At 46.5% G+C, this 25,623-nt stretch overlaps 1 protein-coding gene across 2 annotated transcripts in view; it reads right to left on the bottom strand.

Annotated features, from left to right (window-relative positions):
• The window catches only part of LOC111157042 (epidermal growth factor receptor), a 198,009-nt gene that overhangs the window by 17,601 nt on the left and 154,785 nt on the right, over positions 1-25,623 (bottom strand). For both annotated transcript variants that reach the window (XM_022518253.1, XM_022518254.1), the window contains 12 exons: positions 24,160-24,286; positions 23,991-24,064; positions 23,080-23,170; positions 19,871-20,070; positions 18,818-18,950; positions 16,722-16,812; positions 14,340-14,497; positions 12,191-12,229; positions 9,542-9,683; positions 8,581-8,703; positions 7,811-7,909; positions 1,910-2,095 (listed from right to left, as the gene is read on the bottom strand). In XM_022518253.1, coding sequence (XP_022373961.1) covers positions 1,910-2,095; positions 7,811-7,909; positions 8,581-8,703; positions 9,542-9,683; positions 12,191-12,229; positions 14,340-14,497; positions 16,722-16,812; positions 18,818-18,950; positions 19,871-20,070; positions 23,080-23,170; positions 23,991-24,064; positions 24,160-24,286 — 1,463 coding nt within the window. The remainder of the gene's footprint in view (positions 1-1,909; positions 2,096-7,810; positions 7,910-8,580; positions 8,704-9,541; positions 9,684-12,190; positions 12,230-14,339; positions 14,498-16,721; positions 16,813-18,817; positions 18,951-19,870; positions 20,071-23,079; positions 23,171-23,990; positions 24,065-24,159; positions 24,287-25,623) is intronic.

Below are 25,623 nucleotides of genomic sequence, written 5' to 3' on the forward strand. Positions count from 1 at the left end.
AAAGTGACTTTGTTTGGACACAGGGTGTTGCAGATGGCATCAGGCAAAGGTCCTGGATGGACGCACCCTACAGGATGCCTGGGCGGCTCAGTGGGTTAAGCCTCTGCCTTAAGCTCAGGTCGTGATCCCAAGATCCTGGGATTGAGCCGGAGCTGGGCTCTCTGCTCAGCAGGGAGCGTGCTTCCCCCTCTCCCTCTGCCTGCCTCTCTGCCTCCTTATGATCTCGATCTCTCTCTCTCTCTGTCAAATAAATAAAATATTTAAAAATATATATGTGTGTATATACATATATATGTTAAAAAAAAAAAAAAAGAAAGCATCCTGCACTTAGGGATGACTGGTGTCTTTTAAGAGAAAGGAAAACGCGATTTAGACTCAGACACAGGGAACAGCTGTGTGAAGACCTAGGTACCAATGGGAGGGACCGTGAGCCCGGGAGGACCTGGAGCCGAGCCTTCAGAGGGGGCAGGCCCAGCCTCACCTTGACTTTGGACTGGCCTCCAGAACTGTGAGTGGATACCTCTCTGTTGTGGTCAGCCACCATGAATCTGTGGTAATTCGTGGCAGCCTTAGGAGCCTAATCCAGTCACACACAGAAATAATGAACATTTCTCATGAAGTCACAGCACCGGCAGTGCACACCCTCTTCCAGGACCCCTGTCTACTACCGACAAAAACGTCCTTGACCCTGTGACCTGGTGATGGCTGCGAGAAGGACGAGAACACAGGGGACTGGCGGTGGTCGGAGGAGGTGCCAGGAGCCTCCAGGGGCTACAGCGGAGAAATTGACACCAGACGGCGCCGGAATAAACTGACTATCGCTACGACCAGGGGAGGGACGGGCAGTCAGGGCCCAGACAAGGCCTGGTGGAAGTCGGGCTTTCTGACTCCGGAGCCTTGGCACACCCCTCCACACCCTGCTCCACGGTGGAGCTAACCAAGGGGCAATGACAGACGCGCTCAGAAAGGGGCCCGCCCACAAGTCCCCTGCGTTCGACTGGGTAAAAGAGTGCGAGAGAAAGCGAGAATGTAGCATTTGGGTTGCAAGTAACGGGTGCAGTGCTGGGATCAAGAGGGAGAAGTTGGAGATTAAAGTAAGAACTCCTTGGGAGGCCATGGGAATGGCTAAGTACCCAGCACGTGTCCTTAGCACGCAGGTGGGGTCCCTGGTCCGCAGGCTCGTTCTCAGCCGTCCCTCACTCTAGAACGAGGCTGTTAATAGGGACAGGGAGAGGCACGGGAGGAATCCCAGCAAAGCAGACACATCTGTTCCCCTGCTAGTGCTCCTCCAACCTGCACAGCAGATCTCGCACCCAGCACCTGCTCTGCCTGCACAGCCCCCTGTCTTCTGGGGCTGCCCAGCCCAGCCCCAGTCTCCTCACTTGCCTTGAGAGCAAGTCCTGATGGGGCAGAAGCCACAGCTCCCCCTACTACAAATCACCCTAACATTCAACACAAAGAACATCCGGGAAGTAACACTAGCCTCACACCACACCAAGCACCTAATAAAGTGAATGGTGTGTAAACGGAGCTGAATAATTAGATTTCCCCCATGCAGCGGGACAGGACCTGATTGGATGCAAAACACAATTCATTTGACTGGGTCCCAAACAAAATGCCCTTGGTGTGTGTGGGTACACACTGACACACACACATACCCAGGATTGAGTTATCCCAGGATGGAGAACCTGTTGATTTTCGGGATGTCTCGATTCCCCCCACTGCTGCTTTTCTTCACGGCTCTCACGAACGAGCATAGCATCCCAGGGGAATGGGGGTGGGGGGGGGGGGGGGGGGGGCAACCGGCTGAGGCTGCTGCACCTACTGTTAGTGGGAATTTCTGCTCTACTCTCAGAGCTGGGTGCCTGCTCTGTGCACACTGCTCTGGGTAGAGTCCCCCTTGACTTACCTTTGCAATCTGCACACACCAGTTGAGCAGGTACTGGGAGCCGATGTTGTCCTTGTGCTCGCGGACGTAGTCCAGGAGGCAGCCAAAGGGCATGAGCTGTGTGATCAGCTGGACCGTGGAGGTGAGGCAGATGCCCAGGAGGCGGCAGACATGAGGATTGTCCACACTGGCCATCACATAGGCTTCCTGCGGGGAGGAGAGGAGAGGAGAGCGTTAGAAGGGCTCCGCACCGTGGCTAAAGGGAGAGGAAGGCAGACCCCTTTCCAGGTTTAAAAACATTTTAAAAAAAGCAAAGCGCAGGCATGATTTTGAGTTCTAGAATGTGTACCGGGGGAGGACAGGGTGTCCCGTGAAACATTCAGTGCAATGGACATTTACGCCGGGACTGTCATTTTGTGGCACAGCACACCCTCTGAGCGCGATGCAAGGACTCGCCTGGACAGAGAGACCCAGGCTGCGTGCCCTAGCGGCACAATATTGAACGAAAACGGGACCTGATGTCTCTGGGTGTGAGCGCTGCTGGTGCCTGTGTTGGCAAGGCCCTGTCCCAAGGCTAAATAAATCTGCTGCAGTTTAAGATGTTGTCAGCACCTGCACACATCCACGTTCGGGTCCCTAAGGCTCGACTTTCCCACTGGACTGAAATACACACGCGGAGGTAGGGCCGCAGGAAAGCTCCCGGCCGGCCGGGGTCATTGGAGCCAGACTTCGCTTCCCACCAGGGCTGGAGACGCCCCTCCAGGGGGCCTGTTTCAGGCTTTGAACTGGACGGAGGGCAGCCCTTAACGGGAGTCCCAGGCTCTACCGGCAGCTCAGGATTCATTTCTGGACAGAGGTGGTCTGTGTTGCCCTCTGCCTCAGTCTCGAGATGGGAAACCACGCTGCTCTGCGAAGCGCCCCCCTCATTTGACTGGCTGCCAAAGCAGGAGCCTTTGTGGACCCAGACCCATGCCTGTGGGCTTTATGTGAACTTCCTCCTATTCTTGGGCAGAGGAAGAGCAAGTGTGCATGCAGCAAGGGCCCTCCTCTCTTCCATCAGACCGAGAATTAGGGAACCCTTGCTTTCCTCCCATAAATTCTCCCTTTCAAACACAAAAGGCGGTGACCTTGAATTGAGCTGTGAAAGGGACCACATGGCCAGCAAGAGGGAGCTCTGAGGTTCCTTTCTGTATTTCCAGACTGCCGTGGGTGGGGTGTGGACTTGGGGACGCAGCGTGGCTGGGATGAGAGCACTGAGCTGACCGAGAAGACAGAGTGGGGCTAGGGGTGGAGGCACAGACACGGATTCCTAACACAAGCCAGACCACACCTTGTTTCTTGCCTTAAGCCCTCCTCCAGCCTCACAGTTCCTGGGCAGCCCCATGCCTAGCACAGCTGACCCTCCTCCAGAAACCCCCCCTTCCTGCCCCTCCTAGTTCTCAGCTCTCTCAAACCTCCTTCAGGCCCTCGCCCATAAGAGGGCCTTTGCCTGGAATGCCCTTCCACCTCTGCTTTCCTCGTCTGATGACTCCTCCTCCTCCTCCGCCTCCTCCTCCAAGGGGCCTTCCTGATTCCCCGGTCTTAACCTCTCCTGGCATCTTGTCCTTTTTCCTTGGCCCAGAACTTGCTCAAGACGCAAATTTTTGGGCCCCACCCAGGCCTACGGTGTGAGAGGCAAGGAGGTGGAGCCCAGCCCTCTGTTTGAACAAAACCTCCACGGGGTTCTGAGGGGTTTGGAGCTCTCGCCATAATCTGCACTTAAATACTTCTGTGATTTCGTAAAATGTCCTCCCTCCCCACTGAGCTCCTTAGGGGAAGGACTGCATTCTCAGCTCCCAGCATTTGCTCAGTGCTTTTTGGCACGCTCTTTTGCTGGCAAACACAGCTATTTACTGCCTCAGTATCCCCTACATGTTCCTGCTGCCTGGGCAAGTCAAGTGACTACCTCGGCCCCACGTCTTTCCTCTTTTGTCTTTGCAGAGGTACCGAACACTTAGGCACAGAATGGCCTCCAAAATGTTAGGTCTGGACTACGCTGCAGTCACACAAAGCCAGAAATTTAAAGCAAGTCAGAGACGACACACTTCCATTAACAACAACAAAAATTCCCGTAGCTTTTAACGTTCGCTGTCTGGAAGTTTCCTGAGTGGTTCGGCCCTCTCCTTGCAAGTTGGGCTGGCCTTTCTTCTTCTGTACTGTAAACATCATATCACAAAATCAGAGAGCAGACATGTGATTCTGAAAGACCTGCAAACATCAGGGCTGTTGATAAAAAGTAGGAACTGGAAAGCCCCATATGTGCATTTCTTCTGAGGCCCTGACAAGGGAAATGAGGCCCAGAGATGTGAATGGCTAACTGGAGACACTCTGTGTCAGATCTGGGGCCCCATGTGGGTCTCCCCACAAGGGCGACACCCTCTGCAAGCCCCTCGTCACCCCACGGGTCCTGTGGCCTCCGGTGGTGCCCTGCTCAGTGCTCCGCTGAATGGGCTACCAGAGAGCTCAGGACCTCCCTACACACACAGCACATACACAAACGTTTGCATTCTTTTTCCACTGCCTGCCCTAAATTTAAACTGGAAAGTCTATGGAAAAATTAATAGGCCATGTGATTGCCAGAAAAGCACAAATCACGTCTCTCCCCCAAGTCTGGGAAACCGTACAACCATAACACCAAAGAAATCCTCTGGCCGCTCCTATTTTCTCAAGATCTGGTTGGGATTTGGACACATATTGTATTCATTTTGGAGGAGAGAAAAATCTGCAAACCAGAGCAAGTTTGAGCAGCCCATCTGTTGCGGGGCTGTGAGGAGCTGACCTGGACCCGGGCATCGGGGAATAGAGCACCGGGCGTGGGTGTCGGGCCACACAGAGCCTGGAGCTTGGCCAGATCCCCATCCTCTTAAAATCTGATAGAGCCGCAGAACGAGGTCATCACTTCCGCCCCACCCCCAAGGACAATGGAGACGCTGTTCCGTCGTATGTTCTGTTTGGTGCACTGCAGAAGTTAAAGCTAGCTTTGTTCTTAGCTGTTTATCTTGGAATCTCAAAGGTGTACTGTGGCCCGTAGCAAGAATGCTTGGTATTCTACAACAATCTCTGACCCGGGCGCTCCGGCCAGGCGCCCCTGTTCAGAGACCCCAAGGCTGATGTTTCAGTCACATGGCTTGGAGGCTCCGTGACCTTGAAAGTCTATGACTTTGTCCCCGTTGCCAAGATGATCTTTGGTGCCTGCCTTCTTGCTGGTCTCCCTCCTCTGTGAACTACTTTAGGTTGAGGATGGGGGGAAAGGACTCCTCTAGATTTTCCACTCCTTCAGGAGAGGCATATGATTAGCCTTTGGAATGAAGAGAAAGGATCCCTACATTTTTGAAATTGTACCAATTAGCTAAGCCTCAGGCCGCGGCTTAAACTAGAGGCTGCCACATGGGCATGCCGGACCTCGGGGCCTGATCCCAGCACAGGAATCAGAGTATCAAGTATTTGGGGAGCAGAACCATTTACAAATGAGTGTGAGCATTTCAATGGAAGCATGCAGCCTGATGGGCTGTCCGGTCTCAGAATTCACCTGCTCCTTGGCTCACTGCTGAAACCGGCCTTGGACGTGACGTGCTGGGCACTGGGTGTTATACACAACGGATGAATTCCTGAACACTACATCTATGTGGGCTAATTGCATTTAAATTAAAAAAAAAAAGAAAAAAGAAACTGGCCTTGGACTCACTGGCTTTTGCTTCCTAAATGTAGCAGACTCTCCCTGCCCCTCCTTTCCTTCAGGGGCTCCCCATGGCCCAGGCATCACGCTGCACTGATGGGACTGCTGAGTTCTGGGCACACTGAGCTTCAGGAAAAGCAAATGACAAGGCATCCAGCCTGTCACCCAGGAACTGCAACAGCTGTGATGTTTGACAGGAGAGAAGACAAGAGTCGAGCAGAAACCAGAATAGAAGGAGGGAATAAAATAATGGAGGGAGAGAAGAAGCAGTTCTCACTGCGGTCAAGTATATGAGAAATTCAAGAGAGGAGATCGTAAGAGTTCTCACAGCAGGGAGACACTTCTTTTCTTCCTTTGCTTTTTCTTTTTACTGGATTTATAGGCAGCGAGGGATGCCAGCGATGTGTACCCCAGTCACCCCCGTGTAAGTCAAGCCATCCTGCTGTATTAATTCAGCTTACACTGTGCTGTGTGCCCGTTACATCCCAGGAATACTGGGGGTGGGGACCCCAAAACAAAACAAAACAAACAAAACTTCTCCAAAAATTGGAGACAGAAGAGAGCTGGAGAGAGACGAAACAAGAGGAAAAGAGGGACTCCCTTTTTAGACTTCTCAGTGTTTATCTCCCCTCCCCATACCTCACAAAAGCAGGTCTCCCCCAGTTTTAGGGGTCTGGGAGGTCCTTTGCAGTGAAAACTACTTCCCTCCCAGAGCAGAGCCATTGTCCTCAAAAGCGACCCTTACTTTGCGTCGCAAATATTGCTGAAACCCACACCTCAGCGCTGTTCTGTGAGATTTCTTAGAAAGTCTTGAATAAAGAAAAATGAATTAAGGAAGCAAATTTGGCAAAAAAATATTTTCTGTTTAACAGTATAGGTGAGGCAGCTCTAGGTTCTAGGTGAAGAGATGTCCCAAATGTATTTCTCGCAGTTATGCTGATATGAGTTGACGTAATGCTAACAGGACTGCATGTGAACTTGTAAGCCATTAAAAAGAAAGATAATTTCGCTTGGTAAGTATATCTCCAGTTGGCTGTTGCATTGTATTAATATGTCATCTTTCCCTCAGAAGCGTGCCAGAGTGGGGCTCTCCCTATAATAGTAAAGGAAAGAAGCCTGCGGGAGGAATTTGGAGTCTAGAGTGGTCTTGCCACTGGGAAGTTCACTGTGTCAAAACACAGTTTTCTAAAAGGGCTTGCTTGGTACATATTGTGTGGGTTAGAAGCCAATATTACATTTGGCTCTTGTCCTTCCCGACTACAGGACAACTAAATTCTCTAGATTTCTGAGGCGGCCATTTTGTTTTCTCTGACTCTGTTTCCCTAACCTCCCGCTAAGCCTCCCTACCTTCTCTTTCTCTGGCTCTGCCTTGGGACAAGAGCAAATGTTTGGCTTGTTCCACCATACTCAGAGGCCAACGGTGTTAACAACAAGATCCCATCTGTCCAGTGGATTTTCCTGAGTATCCCTTGAAGCGGGCTCTCCCATATTCCATGGTGGCCCCTCTTTTGGCCAACCTCTGTTTAAGAGGATGTAGCCCCCTTATTGGCTAGTGAGGGTTCAGAGAAGGTGAAGAAAGTTCAGTGGGATTCAAAGTAAAGAAATGAAAATAATCTTGTGGAACATTCCTAAGTCTTACTCTATAAACTAAAAAAGGACACCAGAAATAACATACACATTATTTGGGGGCAAGTACGGAAGATGGGCAACTGTTTCTGGAGTTTATGAAGCATCATACTGTAATCCCAGGCACCTTTAAAAAAAGCCATTTCAAAGATAACCTGGTGGAGCCAAATGGACATGCGTTTCGAAGGCAGAAATAGCAATGGGCTGGAATCCTACGCCAACCACGTAAACCTGAGCAACCTTCTTAACGCCACAGGCTGGTCAGGAGGGTTCACTGTGAGAGTGTGTGCAAAGCAACTAGTCCTGAGACTGGCCCTTGCTGGACATTCAATGACTGTGAGTTTCTATCATTTTGGGAGAGAGAGAGAGAGCAGAATTGAAGATGTGACTCTTCTCTACAGGAGAAACCCTGAGAAGGAATTATACCAACGGCAGCTAGAAAGAAAAAAGACATGAAAAGTGAACAGCTAGAATGCGATGATGAAAAGAAGTCTAAAATGGGGCAATGAGCTGTTAGACACCAGAAAATGTGGCTTCTGACACAGGCCCGTGGAAAACTAGAGAGCAAAGGAGAAACTTACATCAAGAATTTCCTTGTTGGCTTTCGGAGATGTGGCTTCTCTTAATTCCTTGATGGCCACAGGAATTTTAACTTTCTCACCTTCTGGGATCCAGAGTCCCTGTGATGAAGAGGGAGAAAAGACATTAACTGGCAATTGTCATACTATGCAATATGCTGACTCGTGAGACAGACGGACTTTACCAGTGACACTGTCCCGAAGGGCGAGGGACCTTGAGCACAGCTCTGTATTCTAAGGCCATCAGAGCTGGGAGCCATGACATCTCAGCAGCTCTCCTGCTACCATGTTCCATGAATCAGAGTCATTAGTTAAAAAAAACCCTAAGCCTGTGTCAGTTACAACACCAGTGTGGATCATTTTGTCCAGAATTCTGAGATACTGGGTGTCGGGCTCACTGAAATCAGACCTGATGTAATAGGATCCAGAAAAAAATAAGAGGAGCTGTTTTGACTTGGACTTCATTTGGACACTGTCACAGAGTGACAGGCAGCCCCTTCTTCAGACTCCCTCTCTGCCACCCACCCCTTTACAAAGTCACCACTATCATCCCTGGAAACTTTTGATGACTGTATATGGGTCCCACAGGACCATTTAATTTGTCACCATGATTATACAAGATTTCCTCTCGAGACCTTGGAGAAGACACTGGAATGTCCAAACCATGAGCAACACAAAGAGTAGATAAAGTTGATAAACAGAAGACAGCCCAGGACTCTGGATTTGCGCATCAACCCACATCCCCAGAAGTCTTGGCATCCTGGTGGCCTCACCTTGTACACCGTGCCAAATGCTCCAGAGCCCAGCACCTTGATCTTTTTGAATTCTGTTTCCTTTAAGATCCTCAAGAGAGCTTGGTTGGGAGCTTCTCCGCTGGGCGTAAGAGGCTCAACAAGCTGTGAGAGATAAGGGAGAAAAGTCGCTGGTCAACGCTCAGGCCTATGTGGAGGCGGGCGTTGGCCAAGCCCAGACACAGCCACGCGTGGATGTGCTTCAGCCCAAAGAACCGGCCACACTCACTCGAAAGAAGAAATGCACGCCTTCTCAAAGAACTTCACAAAAGGTATGTTGACAAAGGGACTCCCTGGTACAGGAGTCCTTGAACAGAACAGCTCCATTTCAACAAATGCGATTTCTACTTCCAGTCAATTAGCTGGATTGAGAGAATTTTGGTAAGGAAACTTTTTAGAGGGTTGGTCATTTTGATAGCCTGTTGGGCATCCTAACATGCAAATGCCTTTATGCTATGAGCTGCTGTGGGTCTCTCCTCCCAGGGACTCTGGCTTCTGACACTCTGCAGGACGAGGATGCTGGCTGAGGACCCATTCAAGTGAGTCACATACAGAGCTCAAAAGGCAACAGCATTGTGTAGACAATGGGATTTTCCACAGTTAACTTCTCAACCATGTGCCTTCCCAGGAACCAACACCTATGCACAAGCCTTTCCGTGCACATATATGCCTGTTGTATTTACACAGGACTCTCCACAGCTTGGTAGCTATGTTGTGAGACTTAATTCATTCCAGAGCTGTACCCAAATGTGACTAATTGTTTATAATGGGACATTCAGAGATTCTTTTTGGTTTTTCCACCATCAGAAATAAAACATAATAATACACATACTTAAAATACAAAATCTTGAAGGGCAAGACATGGCAGGAGAGCCCTTGTTTCTGTCCAGGATGCTAGGATAGGGGCACGGGCAGGACATGTCAGGCCTGGGCACCCACTCACCTCTCTTTCTTGCAGGAGTCTACGAAGGGTACGCTTCCGGACAATATGGCGCCGGCGCAAAAAGAGGCCCACCCCGAGGGCCACCATCACCACCAAGAAGAGGCCGCCCACAATCCCAATGGCAATGGATGGGATCTTGTGCCTGGAATGAGAGGGAGACATGGCAAAGTGAGGCTTGTGGATAGATTTCATTACATTGGCATTTTTTTTTTAAGATTTTATTTATTTATTTGTCAGAGAGAGAGAGGAGTGAGAGCGAGCACAAGCAGACAGAGCGGCAGGCAGAGGCAGAGGGAGAAGCAGGCTCCCTGCCGAGCAAGGAGCCCGATGTAGGACTCAATCCCAGGAAGCCGAAGGCAGCTGCTTAACCAACTGAGCCAACCAGGCGTCCCATTACATTGGCATTTTATGATTTCCGACATTTTTTTGACAGTTTGACATCATTCAATGTCATCTCAGAAAGTAGGTACCACGTGGCTTCTAAAGAGAGGAAAGAACGTCTGGAGTTTCTAGGGTAGTGTTTCCACCTTCTTGAGCATTAGAAGGTCCTCCCTCCCAGCTTTTTTACATTTTTTTAAATGGAGGTATCCTCTGGACATCTCCACATGACAAGTGTATTTTAATCTATTGATTAAGAAATCACAAAATTCAAAAAGTAACTCAGACTCCCATCATGATTTTCATATGAATTTGCATTTACCCCCAGAATCTCTCCCTTCATCTGAAGCCTAGAAGGCCACTGCCAAAGACATGCATTGTCTCCTGGCTTGCCTGGGTGAAGGCACCCTTTCCATGACGTTCAGCCTCTTTGAAGGGTCCCTGACTTTCAAGATGGGACCACAGCCCTGTGGAATGCTTTATGAATAAGCATGGGGGAGGTTATAAAGTGATAGGCTTTCACCATAAAAAGCACGATTGTCATAAATCAGTGATGTCACCATGTATCAGCAAACCACTTTACAGCACTCCTTTTTCCCACTATGGGTGTGCTCGATTTCAGGGATGGCAAAAACCTCCAACAAAAGTTCTGGAGTTCACTGGGGGAAAAGAGCTATCTGGATTTGTGGATTCTGAATTCAGAATCTTTATAAAGTTATTATTCTCAAGTGTCTATCCCCTTTGAGCTTCTGGCAAGCTTCATATTTTCTGGAGGAAATGTTAAAGAATATCAAAGATTAATTAGCATCATTAGCACATAACTATCCCAGCATCCTTACAAATTTCTTGTAAGTGGGTCAAAGGTGCTCCATGAAAATGGTATCTACAACACTTTCTTCTTAGTGAATGCAAAACTTGTCTCCTTCATTATGCCATCTCCTCAATTAATGTGGTTTGCATTAATGAGTTTTTACTATATTGAAAGGAACACTAGAATGATACAAAGAATAATTACAGAGTACGCATGGGTTCCGTGGGGAGCTGTAGTAAGGGTAAGTGAATAAGATGAGAAGAAAAAATAAAAAGAGTCAATATAACAATGAATGGTCACGGACTGGTTTCAAGGTGGGGCTTTGATGAAAAACCTCATTATGAATGTACTGATTATAGTGTGAAGATAGGACAAATTTTGCTGATGTAGGCTCAGCAAAGAGGAAGGGATGAAAGGAAATCTTTATCTCTGAGAAACTGCCTTACTCGTCTTTCATGTTTCACTTGATAGTAGGTAGGATTTATTATCATGGCTAAATCTGGGGCAGAAGAGTCAGCCAACGCGGAAGCCAGATTGTTGAAGAAGGGACTGTGTAGACATTACTAGAAATGGAAGAGATGCCTGGAAATTCGGTTAGTGTTGGGTTATGTCAAAGAGGTGCCTTGTGCCTAATTCCGATTCCTTGCTTGACATTGTTAATTGATAATACCACACTCTTTCCTGATGAGTCTGACCAGGAATTCCCAGTTCTGCTTTTCTTAGTGCAGCATTTCAAGTAATGATGGCAAATGAATCAGAATTGAAATGCTAAAGGAAATCATTGTTTAGAACAGGTTAGTCAGGGAGAAAAATGACCTCAAGCTGGAGCTCTTTCATCAAACTTGAAGGTCTGAGATGTGGTCCATTGGGTCAGCAAGGTCAAAAAGAAGAGAAGCTAGGAGAAAGATCTGAGAAAACTGGTGTAACCAAAGAAGTCAGAGACAGGCTCCATGTAAAGAGAAGCACTGGGCACTGAGTGCTAGTGCCACACAGAGCAGGTCCCAGTGCTCATACCCTGAGTCCCCTCCCCCGAACACACCAACAAGTAGGCAGGGGAGAGGAGGGGGGGAATCCGCAGGGTGGTCTCAGCTAGGGATGTTATGCTGGCCCAGAGAAGAACCTGTCAATGCAGAAGGCGATCAGAAATGTGGGAAAGTGGGGTGCCTGGGTGGCTCAGTGGGTTAAAGCCTCTGCCTTTGGCTCAGGTCATGATCCCAGGGTCCTGGCATCGAGCCCCACATCAGGCTCTCTGCTCAGCGGGGAGCCTGCTTCCCCCTCTCTCTCTGCCTGCCTCTCTGCCTACTTGTGATCTCTGGCTGTCAAATAAATAAATAAAATCTTAAAAAAGAAAAGAAAAGAAAAGAAAAGAAAAGAAAAGAAACATGGGAAAGTATTGTCTCTGCCCACACAGTCTTTGGACATTTCTGAGAAGGTCCGCTGGACACCGTTACGACACTTACCCTTCTATCGTGCAGCCTTCAAGACCTGGCCCGTCACAGCTGTAGGAATGGAGAGAAGAACACACATTTTGAATCATTCTGCTTCTTCAGTATTTTGTCTGAGTTTTTTTTTTTTGAATATTTTATTTATTTGAGAGAGAGTGTAGAATGAGAGCGAGAAAGAGAAAGCATGAGCAGGGGGGAGGGACAGAGGGAGAGGGAGAGACATGTAGGGCTCGATCCCAGGACCCTGGGATCATGACCCAGGTGTCTTTTAGAGAGTTTTTAGTTAAGTCACAAGGCAACATGTTTAAATTACTCTCCAATCATTAAGATCACCAGCAATCCCCATTCTGTGGCAGTGGTTAATCTACTTTGCATTGTTTCATTTATTCATTTTCCCAGCAAGTATTTCTGAGTGTGCACTCTGTGACAGGGACTCTTCTAGCATTGAGCCAAGGGGACAGTTTCTGGCCTTTGTTATTAAGATGCTTTAATGTACACCTCGTGATACAGGTATAGTTGTCTCACGTCGGGCTCTAGGATGTCGATATGGGCTGGGGAGTAGAGGGCCCAAGACTAGAGCCAAACTGATTAAGGAGCAGGTAGGGAGGAACAGATGAGGGAAGACAAGTCTCGGTGGTAGGGAAATGACAGTGATGATTTCAGACCCAGAAAGCCAGGGACGAGGGGAGGAGCTGGCTTCATCCCCTCCCACACAACTGAAATGTGTTACATACAGCAGAGACAGCCCTGGTCTTCCACGACCCCTGAGCCGCTGGGCTCCCATTCTAGTGGGGGAGGCCACCATCCCTTATTTCGATTACAGGATGATGTAAAAAGGCGGGCTCCGTGGGCTCTGAGAACAGCAGCGCTTGCCAATACAAACATCAGCAGGAAAGCAAAATACGCTAAACGGAAAAGACAACTCATGCTGCTGTGCACGGATGGACTGACAGAGCGTGATGCTAACTGAAATAAGTCAGACAGAAGGACAAATACCGTAAGAGTTCATCTATATATAGGGACTAAAAAAAAACCAAACGAACAAACCAACAGCAGAGATAGACTCATAAATACATGTAAATACATAAATACCACAAACCTGTGGTTACCAGAGGAAAGGGAGTGAGGGGGAGGGACATAATGGGTGAAGGGGTTAAGAGCTACAAACTTCCAGTTGTAACAACTAAGTGACGGGGATAAGGAGTACAGCATAGAACATACAGTCAATAATGTAACAATTCTGTCTGGTGACAGGTGGTGACTACACTTTTTGTGGTGAGGCCTGCATAATGAATAGTATTGTCAAGTCACTATGTTCTACACCTAAAACAAATATAACATTGTGTGTCAGCTGTATTTTAGTTTGAAAAAGGAGGCAGGGGAGATGACCATTTTATGGCCTGGGAAAGGATGAAGAACTACATTTCAAATTGCGAATGGGATGGGGGTGCCTTGGAGCACCCCATTTCCTATCTTAGTTAAGGGCTGGGATCTGTACACTTCTCTTGGAGGGAGAGGGTCTGTTCCGCCCTCATTTCTACACTGTCCTGCTCCTTTCCCCCCAAGGCCTTTGGGCATTCCTCTCTATCTCTCTCTCTCTCTCTCTCTCTCACACACACACACACACACACACACACACACATGCTTTTTCAGGCTGTGGGATGCACACTCTATTATCTCCTAGGGAAACCAAAGTCAAAGACAAAAGGCATCATTGATGAATGACCACTGACTGATAAACTCACACCCTACTCAAAATATCTCTGCTCACTCGCTTCATCCCCCACCCACCATGCCTGGCACTCCCCCAAAGGGGAACACTATGCAAAGTGAGTGCAAATGGAAATTGTGAATTTGGGGACCACATGCAGGGATTTTTTGAGAAAGGCCAGTTTACATCTGAAGAGATGACTGGCAAGGACAGAGACAGGCCAGGTGCTAGCAGAGAGTCGATCTGAGTAGCGAGATGAAGAGGTCTTTGGGAAAGCTGATTTGCAGAAACGATCGCTGAATACGAAGTAAAAGAGGCCATCGCACATTATCCTTTTAATTGCGTCAGAAAAATTGCTCCTTATCCTCCACTCAATTCATTCTTTTCGGTTACATATAATAAGAACAAGAAACACTTCTGTCCTGCTTCTTCACCTGATGTGCTCTCACTCACCCGTAGGTACAGTTGGAATGACACAGGTGGCACACGCGATTGGCATCTGCAAACTTCCAGACCAGGGTGTTGTTCTCTCCCATGATGCCAGCCGGACAGGTCTTGACGCAGTGCGGGCCGTCGATGTAGTGCGCACACTTGACGCAGCTGTCCGGTCCCTGTCAAGATCGAGGACGACCTCTCTATATATGTTTCTTTCTCTTTCAAAACTGAACTTGTTACTTAAAATACTTATTGTGAAAAACAGCCAAATAATAATAGAAGTTCTTCAAGTAGAAAAACGACAGACTCATCTGGGATTGCCATCGCTTGACGGGACCGCTGCTAACAGCTCACTATAAAGTCTTACCACCTTTAAAGACATTTCATATATAACTATACTAAATACTTCATTACATTTTGCTTAACAGATTATGGGCATCCGTCTTTGTCAAAACCATCTAATTAGTCTATGAGGACATTTACATCTTTATTGCTCAGATGGACTTTCTTGCGTAACACGTTTGAACTTAAAGGAAGACTGTGGGAAGCTAGACTTGCTGAGGCAAATGCAAGAAAGCCTACATCTCTGTATTTTTAGGGACAACAAGGTGGTGGCACAATGAACACTGGACTGTGCTAACTTTGATTCTGGTACCCACACGCTTCACAAAGGGGCTGAAATGAAATGGGCAGGGAGGGATGTCCCTGTTTTGTCCAAAGACTGAGTGTTCTTAGAACCAGAGCCATCAGATGACTAAAGTCAGTATCGCCAACTGATTTATCTCGATGAAAATGTACCCTAACACCATGGGAACTTATAAACCATTGGTTTACTTTGTAACCCGCCATGTTGGCAGCCTATGCCTCAAAACACAGCCTTTTGCCCAATTCAGAAACAACTTCTGAAAAATATTTTTAATTAGTAGATTTACGTATGGCTGTTGAAGCTCAAATCCACACACATGTCCTTATATGTAATATTAAGAATGAACAACAGTTAGGACACTGGTGTGATAGGGGACCTGAATTCTCACTTCTATTCTTTAAAATATCATGTAGATAGAAAACTGAATTTTGGAAAGTTTTGCTAGGTGTTTCTTTAGAAATGCTCTGAACTTCTCAAACTCAACATACACAAAAAACACACACAAAAAAGTCAAGAAATGGGCATAAGACATAAACAGACACTTCTCCAAAGAAGACATACAAATGGTTAACAGACACATGAAAAAATGTTGAACATCACTCGGCATCAGGAAATACAAATCAAAACCACAATGAGATACCACCTTATACTGGTTAGATGGCAAAAATTAACAAGGTAGGAAACAACAGATGTTGGCGAGGATGTGGAGAAGCGGAACCCCTCTTACACTGTTGGTGGGAATGCAAGGTGGGGAAGCCACTCAGGCAAACAGCATGGAGGTTCCTCAAGACGTTAAAAATAGAGCTACCCTACGACCCAGCAGTTGCACTACTAGGTATTTACCCCAAAGATACAGATGTCGTGACAAGAAGGGGCACATGCGCCCCAGTGTTCATAGTGGCAATGTCCACAACAGCCAAACTGTGGAAGGAGCCGAGATGCCCTTCAACAGATAAAAGGAGAAAGATGTGGTTCATGTATACAATGGAATTTACTCAGCCATCAGAAAGGATGAATATGCACCATTTACGTCGAAGGGGATGTAACTGGAGGGGATTATGCTAAATAAAATAAGTCAGTCAGAGAAAGACAATTATCATATGGTTTCACTCATATGTGGAACATAAGGAATAGTGTGGAGGACCACAGGGGAAGGGAGGGAAAACTGAATGGGAAAAAATCAGAGAGGGAGACAAACCATGAGACACTCTGGACTCCGGGAAACAAATTGAGGGTTTCAGAAGGGGGTGGGGGGATTGGGTAGCTGGGTGATGGGCATTAAGGAGAGCACGTGATGTAATGAGCACTGGGTGTTATACACAGCTAATGAATTGTTGAACCCTCCATCAAATTCTAACAAAGTATTATATGCTGGCTAACTGAACATAATAAAAAAGATAAAGATTTACACAAAATAAAAAAAATGCTTTGAATAGTTGTGAACTGATGTTAAATCAGAATTTGAGGATGTTTGATTAAAGTGACGAAGCAATGATGACAGATGTCAGAAATGGTGACAAGTCTACCACAGGCTTCTTCTCATCTGAAAGAGCAGATGTTATTAAACTTGTTAGGATGTGTTGGACAGGAAGGGTGAGTGCTCCTGTGCGATGGGGTGTGTGATGACGCCAGCTCAACCACAGCCTCTCTGGGACGCAGCTGTGAGGTCACATGTTGGCTCAGTGTTGTGGTTCTACTGCTGGGAGCCTTCTCCCTACGATGTAGGAGGGGATAACATCAAACGCACTCCTCACCCGTCCCGTGCAGGTTACATTCATGGGCTGGGGCAGGCATTCCGGGTGGCACTGTATGCACTCGGAGTTCTCCACAAACTCCCTTGGCTCCCTGAAGAGAAGAAAGGAAACTGATCAGCACTGTCTCTAGAGATCCTGCTTCAAAATGCTGGGTGGCTACAACCATCTGAGTTAATCCATCTGAAATTTCGGAGGATGCAAATCCTCTTTTCCAGCAATACCAAAAAATTTCAGATCAACATGCAGCCGTGGGGAATCGGGACGCTACTGTGAGATCAGAAAGTGACTGTATTAACTGAATCCTTGGTCATCTTCCCCCTCAACAAATACACAAGCTTCATTCATAATCCAAACATCTTCCCTGCATTTTTCTACAAGGCCCAGTTTTTGTCTCTTAGGCAAACAAGCCAATACATGAAAAAGGTCATAGTCCTTAAGAGGTGACCTCGTCCCCAACATCAGATTCATGGATATTTAATGCAAGCTGGAGAGAAATGATTAACTGTAGATTAATGTACAGGAAAAGAAAGGAGAGACGTTAGAATGTACTCCATGGTTCTTAACAAAAACCGTTACGTGTGCAATACAGGTGTGAAAAATTTTGCTTGTAAGAGTTTCGCTAGTCCTCAGGGATGTCCAGATCAATGTTAACCAAGAAGACCACGTTAGATTGAAAAGACAAAACAGTGGTGGCAGCTATTGAGGCTGAAAGCGCCTGGGAATTAACTACAGGTCTTCACTCCAGTGAACAAGGAGTGTTTACACCCCACAACATGTTCCCTAAGTCCTCCCTCATGTCCTCAACTAAACCAAATATGCCCAAATGGTTTTTTCCTTCCCTTCTTCCCTGAGTTACAATGCCTGCGGGAGGAGCCCATTTTGCGGGCTGAGCACTTGCTACCAGACACCGACATTCTTAACAGAAAGGCACCACCAACATGATTATTTGAATTCCTTCTCTTTCTCTCTCTCTCTCTTTTTAAAAAAGATTGTATTACTTATGTGTGAGAGAGAGGGAGCGCGCACAAGTGATGGGGCGGGGGTGGGGATGCGGGAGAACCAGGCTCCCCGATGAGCAGGGAGCCTGATGTGAGGCTCGATCCCAGGACCCTGGGATCATGACCTGAACTCAAGGCAGATGCTTAACCGACTGAGCCACCCAGGTACCCCAGTTCCATCTCTCTTTAAAAAGATGTGGAAACCATGAGACTCATGTTTCTTTTGGAGCAGTAAGGACTGCACGGATATTTCTTGTTGAAACAGCACTGTCAATTATACAACATACTCGGTCAGGTTACTGAGCCGATCTGCTAAAGTGTTCATACAGAACTGGACTTGGTCTACTCATCTTGCTCCTGAATATTTCTGGATCTGTGCTATGGCCCAGACCCCAAGAGTGAAACAAGAAGGAAGGTTTCCTGTACTCATCTGTAATTCCTCTGGCTCCTTCTCTCTGACAAAATTTCCCGTTCTTTAAATTAAAAAAAAAAAAAAATGCTTCTGCCTCTGTCCTTCAATTGTACTTTCCTATTAATTTATTTTTAGTCATTATTCGAGGACCTTCAAAGCTTTATATCCATCTCAAGATTCCCAGAGAATCGACAGACTGTACTTTCTACTGATTGCAGATGAATTCAAGAGTGGTTACGTGGTGGTTTATTCCTTTGTCCATGGTTACATTTAAAGTTATATGCACGGTTCAATATTTCTTGAACATAAAACAAAAAATTAACGAGGAAATGTAATTTATATTGCTTTTGACAAAGCAGGGAGAGTGTCTCGCCAAGAAAAGTCTAGATGACTGTGGTCTCGGCCATATGAACCACTTACGACTTTTTCGTCTGTCTCGGGAACTTTGTGTGGCTTAGAAAAATAGCAGATTTCCAAAACAGAGACTCTATAAATTGGTGGATTGGCGTAGTCATGAAAAACATTTGTTCATTTCCTTTTGTGATTAACAGCTGTCAACAAATATACGACAAAAAAAAAAGGAAAAAGAAAAAAAAAAGCAATAGGATCAATGTGAACAACCATAAAACTATAAAAGCAATCTCCTTGTCTTTTAGCAAAATCAAGGGGGTACAAAAGAACCTTACCCCTCCAGAACATTGCACTTCTCCACACATTCCTTGCCCCGGCTGACGTTTCGGCAGGACACACAGTCTTCCGGCTCTGGGCCCCAGCAGCCCTCTGAGGAGCACAAAGGATGGCAGACGTGGCCCATGGCCTCTGGGAAGACAGGGTGAGCCACAAGGGGTCAGCTGCGGCACAGTGACTAGAGGGGACAAGCGTGAACGTACCCCCACGGGTAAATGAGGTGCTGGGTTCTTTGTGACCTTGAGCAGCATGGACGTGCGGAGGGGGAGGGGTGCGAAGAAGCAGGGACACCCAATTGGCTTCTCGAGGCCAAATGCAAGTTCCCTTCTCCCCACTGGGAGTCAAGGGTTCCTGGACTGGACCTAGGCAGCATTCCACTGATGAATGTCACAGCTGATGGAAACACCCGGAAGGGTTGTGGTTCCTGCCATGTGCTGAGCACTGGGACAAGAGTTTTACATGTAAAAATTTCATTTCATTCTCTCACTGGCAGCACGAATCATTGAGAAAGCCAAAGCCTGAAGAAACTATGTAAACCGATCAAGGTCTGGAAGCTAGGAAGGGCTAGAATCGGGGTTTGAACGCAGACCTGCTTCTCCCAGTGACCAGGCAGTGCGCATGCCCAGCTTCCACAGTGGCCTATGGCTCCCCAACCAGACTAGGAAATGTCAGTTAAAATGTTCATTCTATCTGCAGGCGTGTGCATGTGTGTGCGTGTGTGTGTGTGTTGCTAGCTACAGTCGTCAGAGGCTGAAATGAACAGGGAGAAACCTATGGCTAACAGGTAAAATAATTAATACAAAATTGATTTCCGTTAATTACAAATAATCGATAACTTAAACCTCAAGGCAAATTCATCCTGTGAAATGTGCGCGAACTGGAAACAATTCCAAGGAATTTCATATGATAGCTTCACAAATTAGGAATACACAGATTTCTTTTAATCTGCTTCTTCAGGAATGAAAATGTAATTGAAATGTTTGGGAATATTCTAGATTAAAATAAATGACCCAAGGGAACCATCTCCACAATCAGCTAGAGTGATTACTTACTGCAGCCTTTTTCATCTTTGTTGTTTATAATTTTGGTTTTCTGACTTGAAGTCCCAAATAGCTTTTTCCAGTTTATTGTATTTGCATAGCACAATTTTTTGTTTCCCGAGATGATCACATCCCCATCACTTATCTCCTTGAGGGAGCGTAAGCCCAAGGACGTTATGTCCAGGCCGACGACCGCAAGAGAAAACTGACCACTACAGTGGAGAAAGAAACATAACATTGTGAACAATTACAAAAAGATTCTATCACTAAAAACCTTATTTTTTATTTTCTGGACCACTTTATGTTTACTACAAACTGCTTGCCAGTGACTATAAGTCATACTGTAGTACGTCTTTATTGCAACTTAAAAGAGGTTTTTTTAAGCAACTCTAGGGAAAAGCTAGTTCCTTGTTCACTTAGTATTTTTAACTTCAGTGGCATATGGGGGGCTGAATAAATGTTAATATCATTATTATATTTACTGCATTTTTTTGGCCTGGGGATTGAAAACATGTTCTAACCTTTTAAATATCCAAATACTTCAAAAAAAAATCACAAGTTCATTTTTTCCATCCACCCACCCACCCATTCATCTATCCATCCATCCACTCACCCATCTATCCATCCACTTGTCCATCCACTTATCTATGCGTGCATGCGTCCATCCATCCTTCCACCTCTCTGTTCATCCATCCATCCACCCATCTGTCCATCTGTCCACTCACCTATCTATTCAGCCATGGATTCACAATCCATCCACCCACTCACCCATTTGTCTCTCAACTTGTCCATCCACTTATCTATGGATACATGAGTCCATCCATCCATCCATCCACCTCTCTGTTCATCTATCTCCACCCATCTATGTACTCATCTAGCATCCACACATCCACCCATCCATCCAACTACCACTCATCTATGTATTCATTCATGGATTCACAATCCATCCATCCACTCACCCATCCAGCTAACCATCCATCCAACTACCCACTCTTCTATGTATCCATCCATGGATTCACAATCCATCCATCCACTCACTCATCCAGCTATCCATCCATCCATCTATCCACTCATCTATCCATTCATTCATGGATTCATCCATCCAACCACCCACTCATCCATCCATCCATCCATCCATCCATCCATCCATCCATCCATCCACTGATGCACTGATCCATTCACCACCCATCCATTTATTGAACAAACATTCAAATGACCCAACTCTGTGCTAGAACTCTATATGGCTATCAATGGGTTTTCATCAAGTGACTGGATGAAAGTAATTCACACTGAAGGGAGGGAAGTCTTGAACCACCAGGCAGGGCAGGAAGGCAAGAAAGCAGCTGATGGTGCTGAGAACCAGGGGCTTCTGCTGGAGCAGAAACCTGGAAGTGGGGAGGCCTGGGCAAGAGGTCTGGGAGGGTGGAGGAGGCCAGAGCACAGAAGACCTTGGACACCTTGAGCTTGGCTGTTGTCTGCAAATGATGGAAACCACAGGAAAGAGATCTATACTTTTAAGAAGCTCACAGGACACCAGGACAGAAAATGGACCAGTGGAGAAAGCACTGAATGAGGAGATATCAGGTAAGATGACAAGTTTAAAGTGGAGATTCCTTCTCTCCTTGTTTCTCTTTCTCTCCCGGCACCATTCTCCTCCTCCTCCCTTCCCACAACCTGGCTCCTGAGGAAAGTGAGGAGGCCTGTGTAGGAGACCTGTAGCACTACCATTTAGAAATTCTCTCTTGCCATGTGCCCACAGAAGCCTAGACCCTGGGACAAAGCCGGAGTCCCCTTCCCTTGGTGAGCCACATCTGGAGCTGGTGGTCACCCTGTCCCTGTGTATCACTGGACTCCTCATTAAATGTGAATAGAAAAAAAAGTGATTCTAATTTTACTTAAATTCCTATAACTAAGTCAAGTGGTACATCCCTGTCACCCCAAAAAAACTGATCTAACTCTCTTGTCTCTGCATGAATCTTGGGCAAAAGAAGTATTTTTGAGAACTCAGAACAAAAGGGTTTTTCTGTGCAGTTAGTATCAGAGATGCACAGCCAAGATGGTTTTTAAAAAGCAATATGTATTTTATGTGTACTTGTTCTGATATTCTTTAATATTGAATATCATGTTTTAGGGTCAATTAACGGGTAATATTTCTAAGCATCAGACTGTTTTGTTTTTTTAAAGATTTTAAAATAATTTTTTTGTAGATTATTAAGGTTTTTTTTTTATTTTTTATTTGATGGACAGAGATCACAAGTAGGCAGAGAGGCAGGCAGAGACAGAGAGAGGGAAGCAGGCTCCTCGCTGAGCAGAAAGCCTGATGCGGGGCTCGATCCCAGGACCCTGGGATCATGACCTGAGCCAAAGGCAGAGGCTCTAACCCACTGAGCCATCCAGGTGCCCCTAAAATCAATTTTGACAGAGAGAGACACAGAGAGAAAGGGAACACAAGTGGAGGGAAGGGTGGAGGGAGAAGCAGGCTTGCTGCTGAGCAGGGAGCCCGATGTGGGGCTTGATCTCAGGACCCCGCGATCATGACCTGAGCCAAAGGCAGAAGCTTAACGACTGAGCCACCCAGGCGCCCCCACATCAGACTGTTTCTAAGGCAGGTTTGACAAAGAGATTCTCAAACTCTTCCTCTCCACAAAACTCATTATTACTCTTACCATATCAAAGATACTTATATGTGATTTTTTTTTCTGTCAGAGTTGGAAAAGGGGCAATCCTGAACAAAACACTTAATGTTAAAAAGTCTCTCCACTCCCTCTGATAAGATGTGCTCATAAGGACATGTCACCTCAGTGCTCTTCTTGCCAAAAATGCACAACCTCAATCGAATCATGAGGAAACATCAGCCATTCTACAGAATGTTTGACCAGCACTTGGTAAAACTGTCAAAGCTATAAAGGATAAGAGTAGAAGTTGGGATGGTTAGAGATGAGAAGGGACTGAGAAGACGCAACAGCTAAGTGCAACATGGCACTCACAGGCAAACGGCTAAATCTGAGTGATGTCTGGTGCTGGAGTCAACACCACGGCACCGATGGTAATTCCGCCATTTTGCCCTCGTACCATGCATAGGTGAGAGGTTAACAATCGTGTAAGCTCTCTGGAGGGTCTTTATAGCAGCTGTGTAAGTCTAATTTCGAACTCTTCATGCGGTCTTATTTTCAGAATAGATAAATAAATAATCTACCAGGCTTTGCGCAGGGTCAACTTACTGTTGCTTTGTTCTTCCACGTATGATTTCTAGGTTCTCGAAAGCATGGAGGTCAGTCCTGTTTTCGGGCCAGGCCTGAATCAGCAGAAACCCTAGAAAGGCAAGAGGATGGCTCAGACACCCACCAATTAGAAATGTCTTCTTTAGGAGACATTTTAGGATTCTTGAGACATTGTTAAATAACAATGTCAGGAGAGGTGAAGATTTGATTTGATTTTTTTTTTGTTATCTTCACTGAGAATCTACCCATGGGTAGATAGAAGCGAAGGCATAATTTTACAGCGGGCACCTGCCTCTCTTATAGAATTCCCATCCCTTGCTGCATCTCTCCTACTACACAACTTGCCCACAGCCATCCCACGGTGCCACGGCCCTGACAGCTGGGCCGGGCTCCAAAGCTGAAGACCCAAACTCTCTCTGTTCTTGATGGCAACCGCCATCTTTTGAGCTATCAGCATACAGAAGGAGATTCACATATTTTCCTTACTTAATTCCAATCCTCAAAACAGTCTTGTTATTTAGGTTCAATTACTCCGTTTTTAGGGGGGAGGGCAGGCACGTGAGGGCCAGTCTGTGGGCCCAAGAGCCTGTGTTGTTCCCTCGGGGTTCTGTCCTTCTTTTCCCCCCACCCTCAAACGTCACTGGGCCATCAGGACGTCTGGCCAGGGCCGAGGAGACGAGGATGAAACATGTTCACAGGGATGACTCAAGGCTCTGATTAAAGTGTTCACCCCTTCCATGCAGGGGAAATTGCGACTGTGAAAACTATCAAAGAACTCACTAGTCATTAATGTTAGAAGTTCAGAAGAAATGTTTTTATGATGCTGAGAGAGAAGCAGAGGCAGCCACCAGTTCTCTCTCTAAAACACCCATTTCCCATTCATGTTCATGTGACATGGTAGCCGCACACACCTGTTATTTCCTTTACAGTTTTTAGAATGTCCAGTTCCTTTGGATCGAGAGGCAGAGTACGCGTGAAGGAGTCACTGAAACAAGTAACAGAATGATCATTAACAGTGTCTGCCTGTGAACAAAGTGGATTTTGCATTTCCCTGTTCCAGTCACTTCCTCTGTTACTTACCCTCTAAACGCTACAGGCAGGATATGAAGATCTCCGCTGATTGACGTGCAATTTTTGAAGTGTTTAATATTTGTAGCATTTATGGAAAGTGTGTCTTTAAATTCGCCAATGCCTATTCCATTACACACTGTAAAGATAAGGGAGATGTTTATTCCCTTCACACATGTTGAATTCAGAAGAGCTCGGGTTCCCTGCGCAGAGGAGAGTGGGAAGAGAATTGTAGCCATGAGCCCGTCACTGCACGCCATCACTCGTTCCTTCGACAGGAATGCAGGCCCACTGGTACCAGTAATGAGGGTGAGGGCTTGGGCTTCGGGTGCCTGGAGAAGGCAATGGCGTCCTCATGGCTGGTGATGCCCTCAGCTGGGCTTGCGTTCTCCTCCTCACAATTTTCCCACTTTAGGACTTAGCCCAATTGCTCTCCCCCATCCCTCCTTGGCAGTCGGATCCAGCTGCTGAAGCCAGGGCTGCCTCTGCCCAGCTCTCGCCAGGCCACTCCTCTGACTAAAACTTGACACCTTTCTATGGTCCTAACCTGGGCTGCAGCTCATTGTCTATTTTATTTTTTTTTCTAAGAGTTTATTTATTTATTTGACAGACGGAGATCATAAGTAGGCAGAGAGGCAGGCAGAGAGAGAAGGGGAAGCAGGCTCCCCGCTGAGCAGAGAGCCCGATGCGGGGCTCGATTCCAGGACCCTGGGATCACGACCCGAGCCGAAGGCAGAGGCTTTAACCCACTGAGCCACCCAGGTACCCCCATTATCTATTTTAAAGAAACAATGGACCTGGATTATTTTTATTAAAAAGAGCAAGATGTGTTCATTTGAGAATGCTGCAAAGTAGAATCAAGGGACCAAAATGACCAGAGTTTCCACTATAGGATATTTTAAGAAAAGTTATTTCCAGCTACCCTCCAGGCTTATGTCATACCAGATTATGTAGTTTTTTTTGTGTTTTGTTTCTTTTACTTCTTCTGCTGTGAACATTCCTCATATTGTAAAAACTATTTACGAACATGATTTTTAATGGCTGTCTTACATTACGTCATAGGGAATACTATAATAACTTTCATCAGATAAACTGCTTTTCTTCCCCTGTGTTTACTTGAACCAAATGCTTTGATCTGTGTCCTATTGCTACATCAGTCTCAAAGGACCTTTTCCACACTCCAAGCCCCTTTATTAATTTATATCCACTCCTAAATTTCCATCTCAAATGCCATCTCCACCCTAAAGTCCGCTTATCTGTTGTAATTCTCCCTCTAGAATTTGCAGAGCAATTTTGGTACCTATCTTCCAGACTTATCTTGACTTTGAAGTATAATCACTGGAAATCTCATTGCTCAGGATAAGGTCCTGTTCTTTCCTCGCCCCGGGTTCTAGGAGGAGCAGTTAAGTTCTGCTGCCCACCCCCCCGTCCCCCATGCCCTTGTGCTCCGCTCCACTGGGAGTCCCTTTTTGCTTG

The sequence above is a fragment of the Enhydra lutris genome, unplaced genomic scaffold (genome assembly GCF_002288905.1).
Source record: "Enhydra lutris kenyoni isolate GAN:26980312 unplaced genomic scaffold, ASM228890v2 scaffoldscaffold51, whole genome shotgun sequence".
Lineage (NCBI taxonomy): Eukaryota > Metazoa > Chordata > Mammalia > Carnivora > Mustelidae > Enhydra > Enhydra lutris.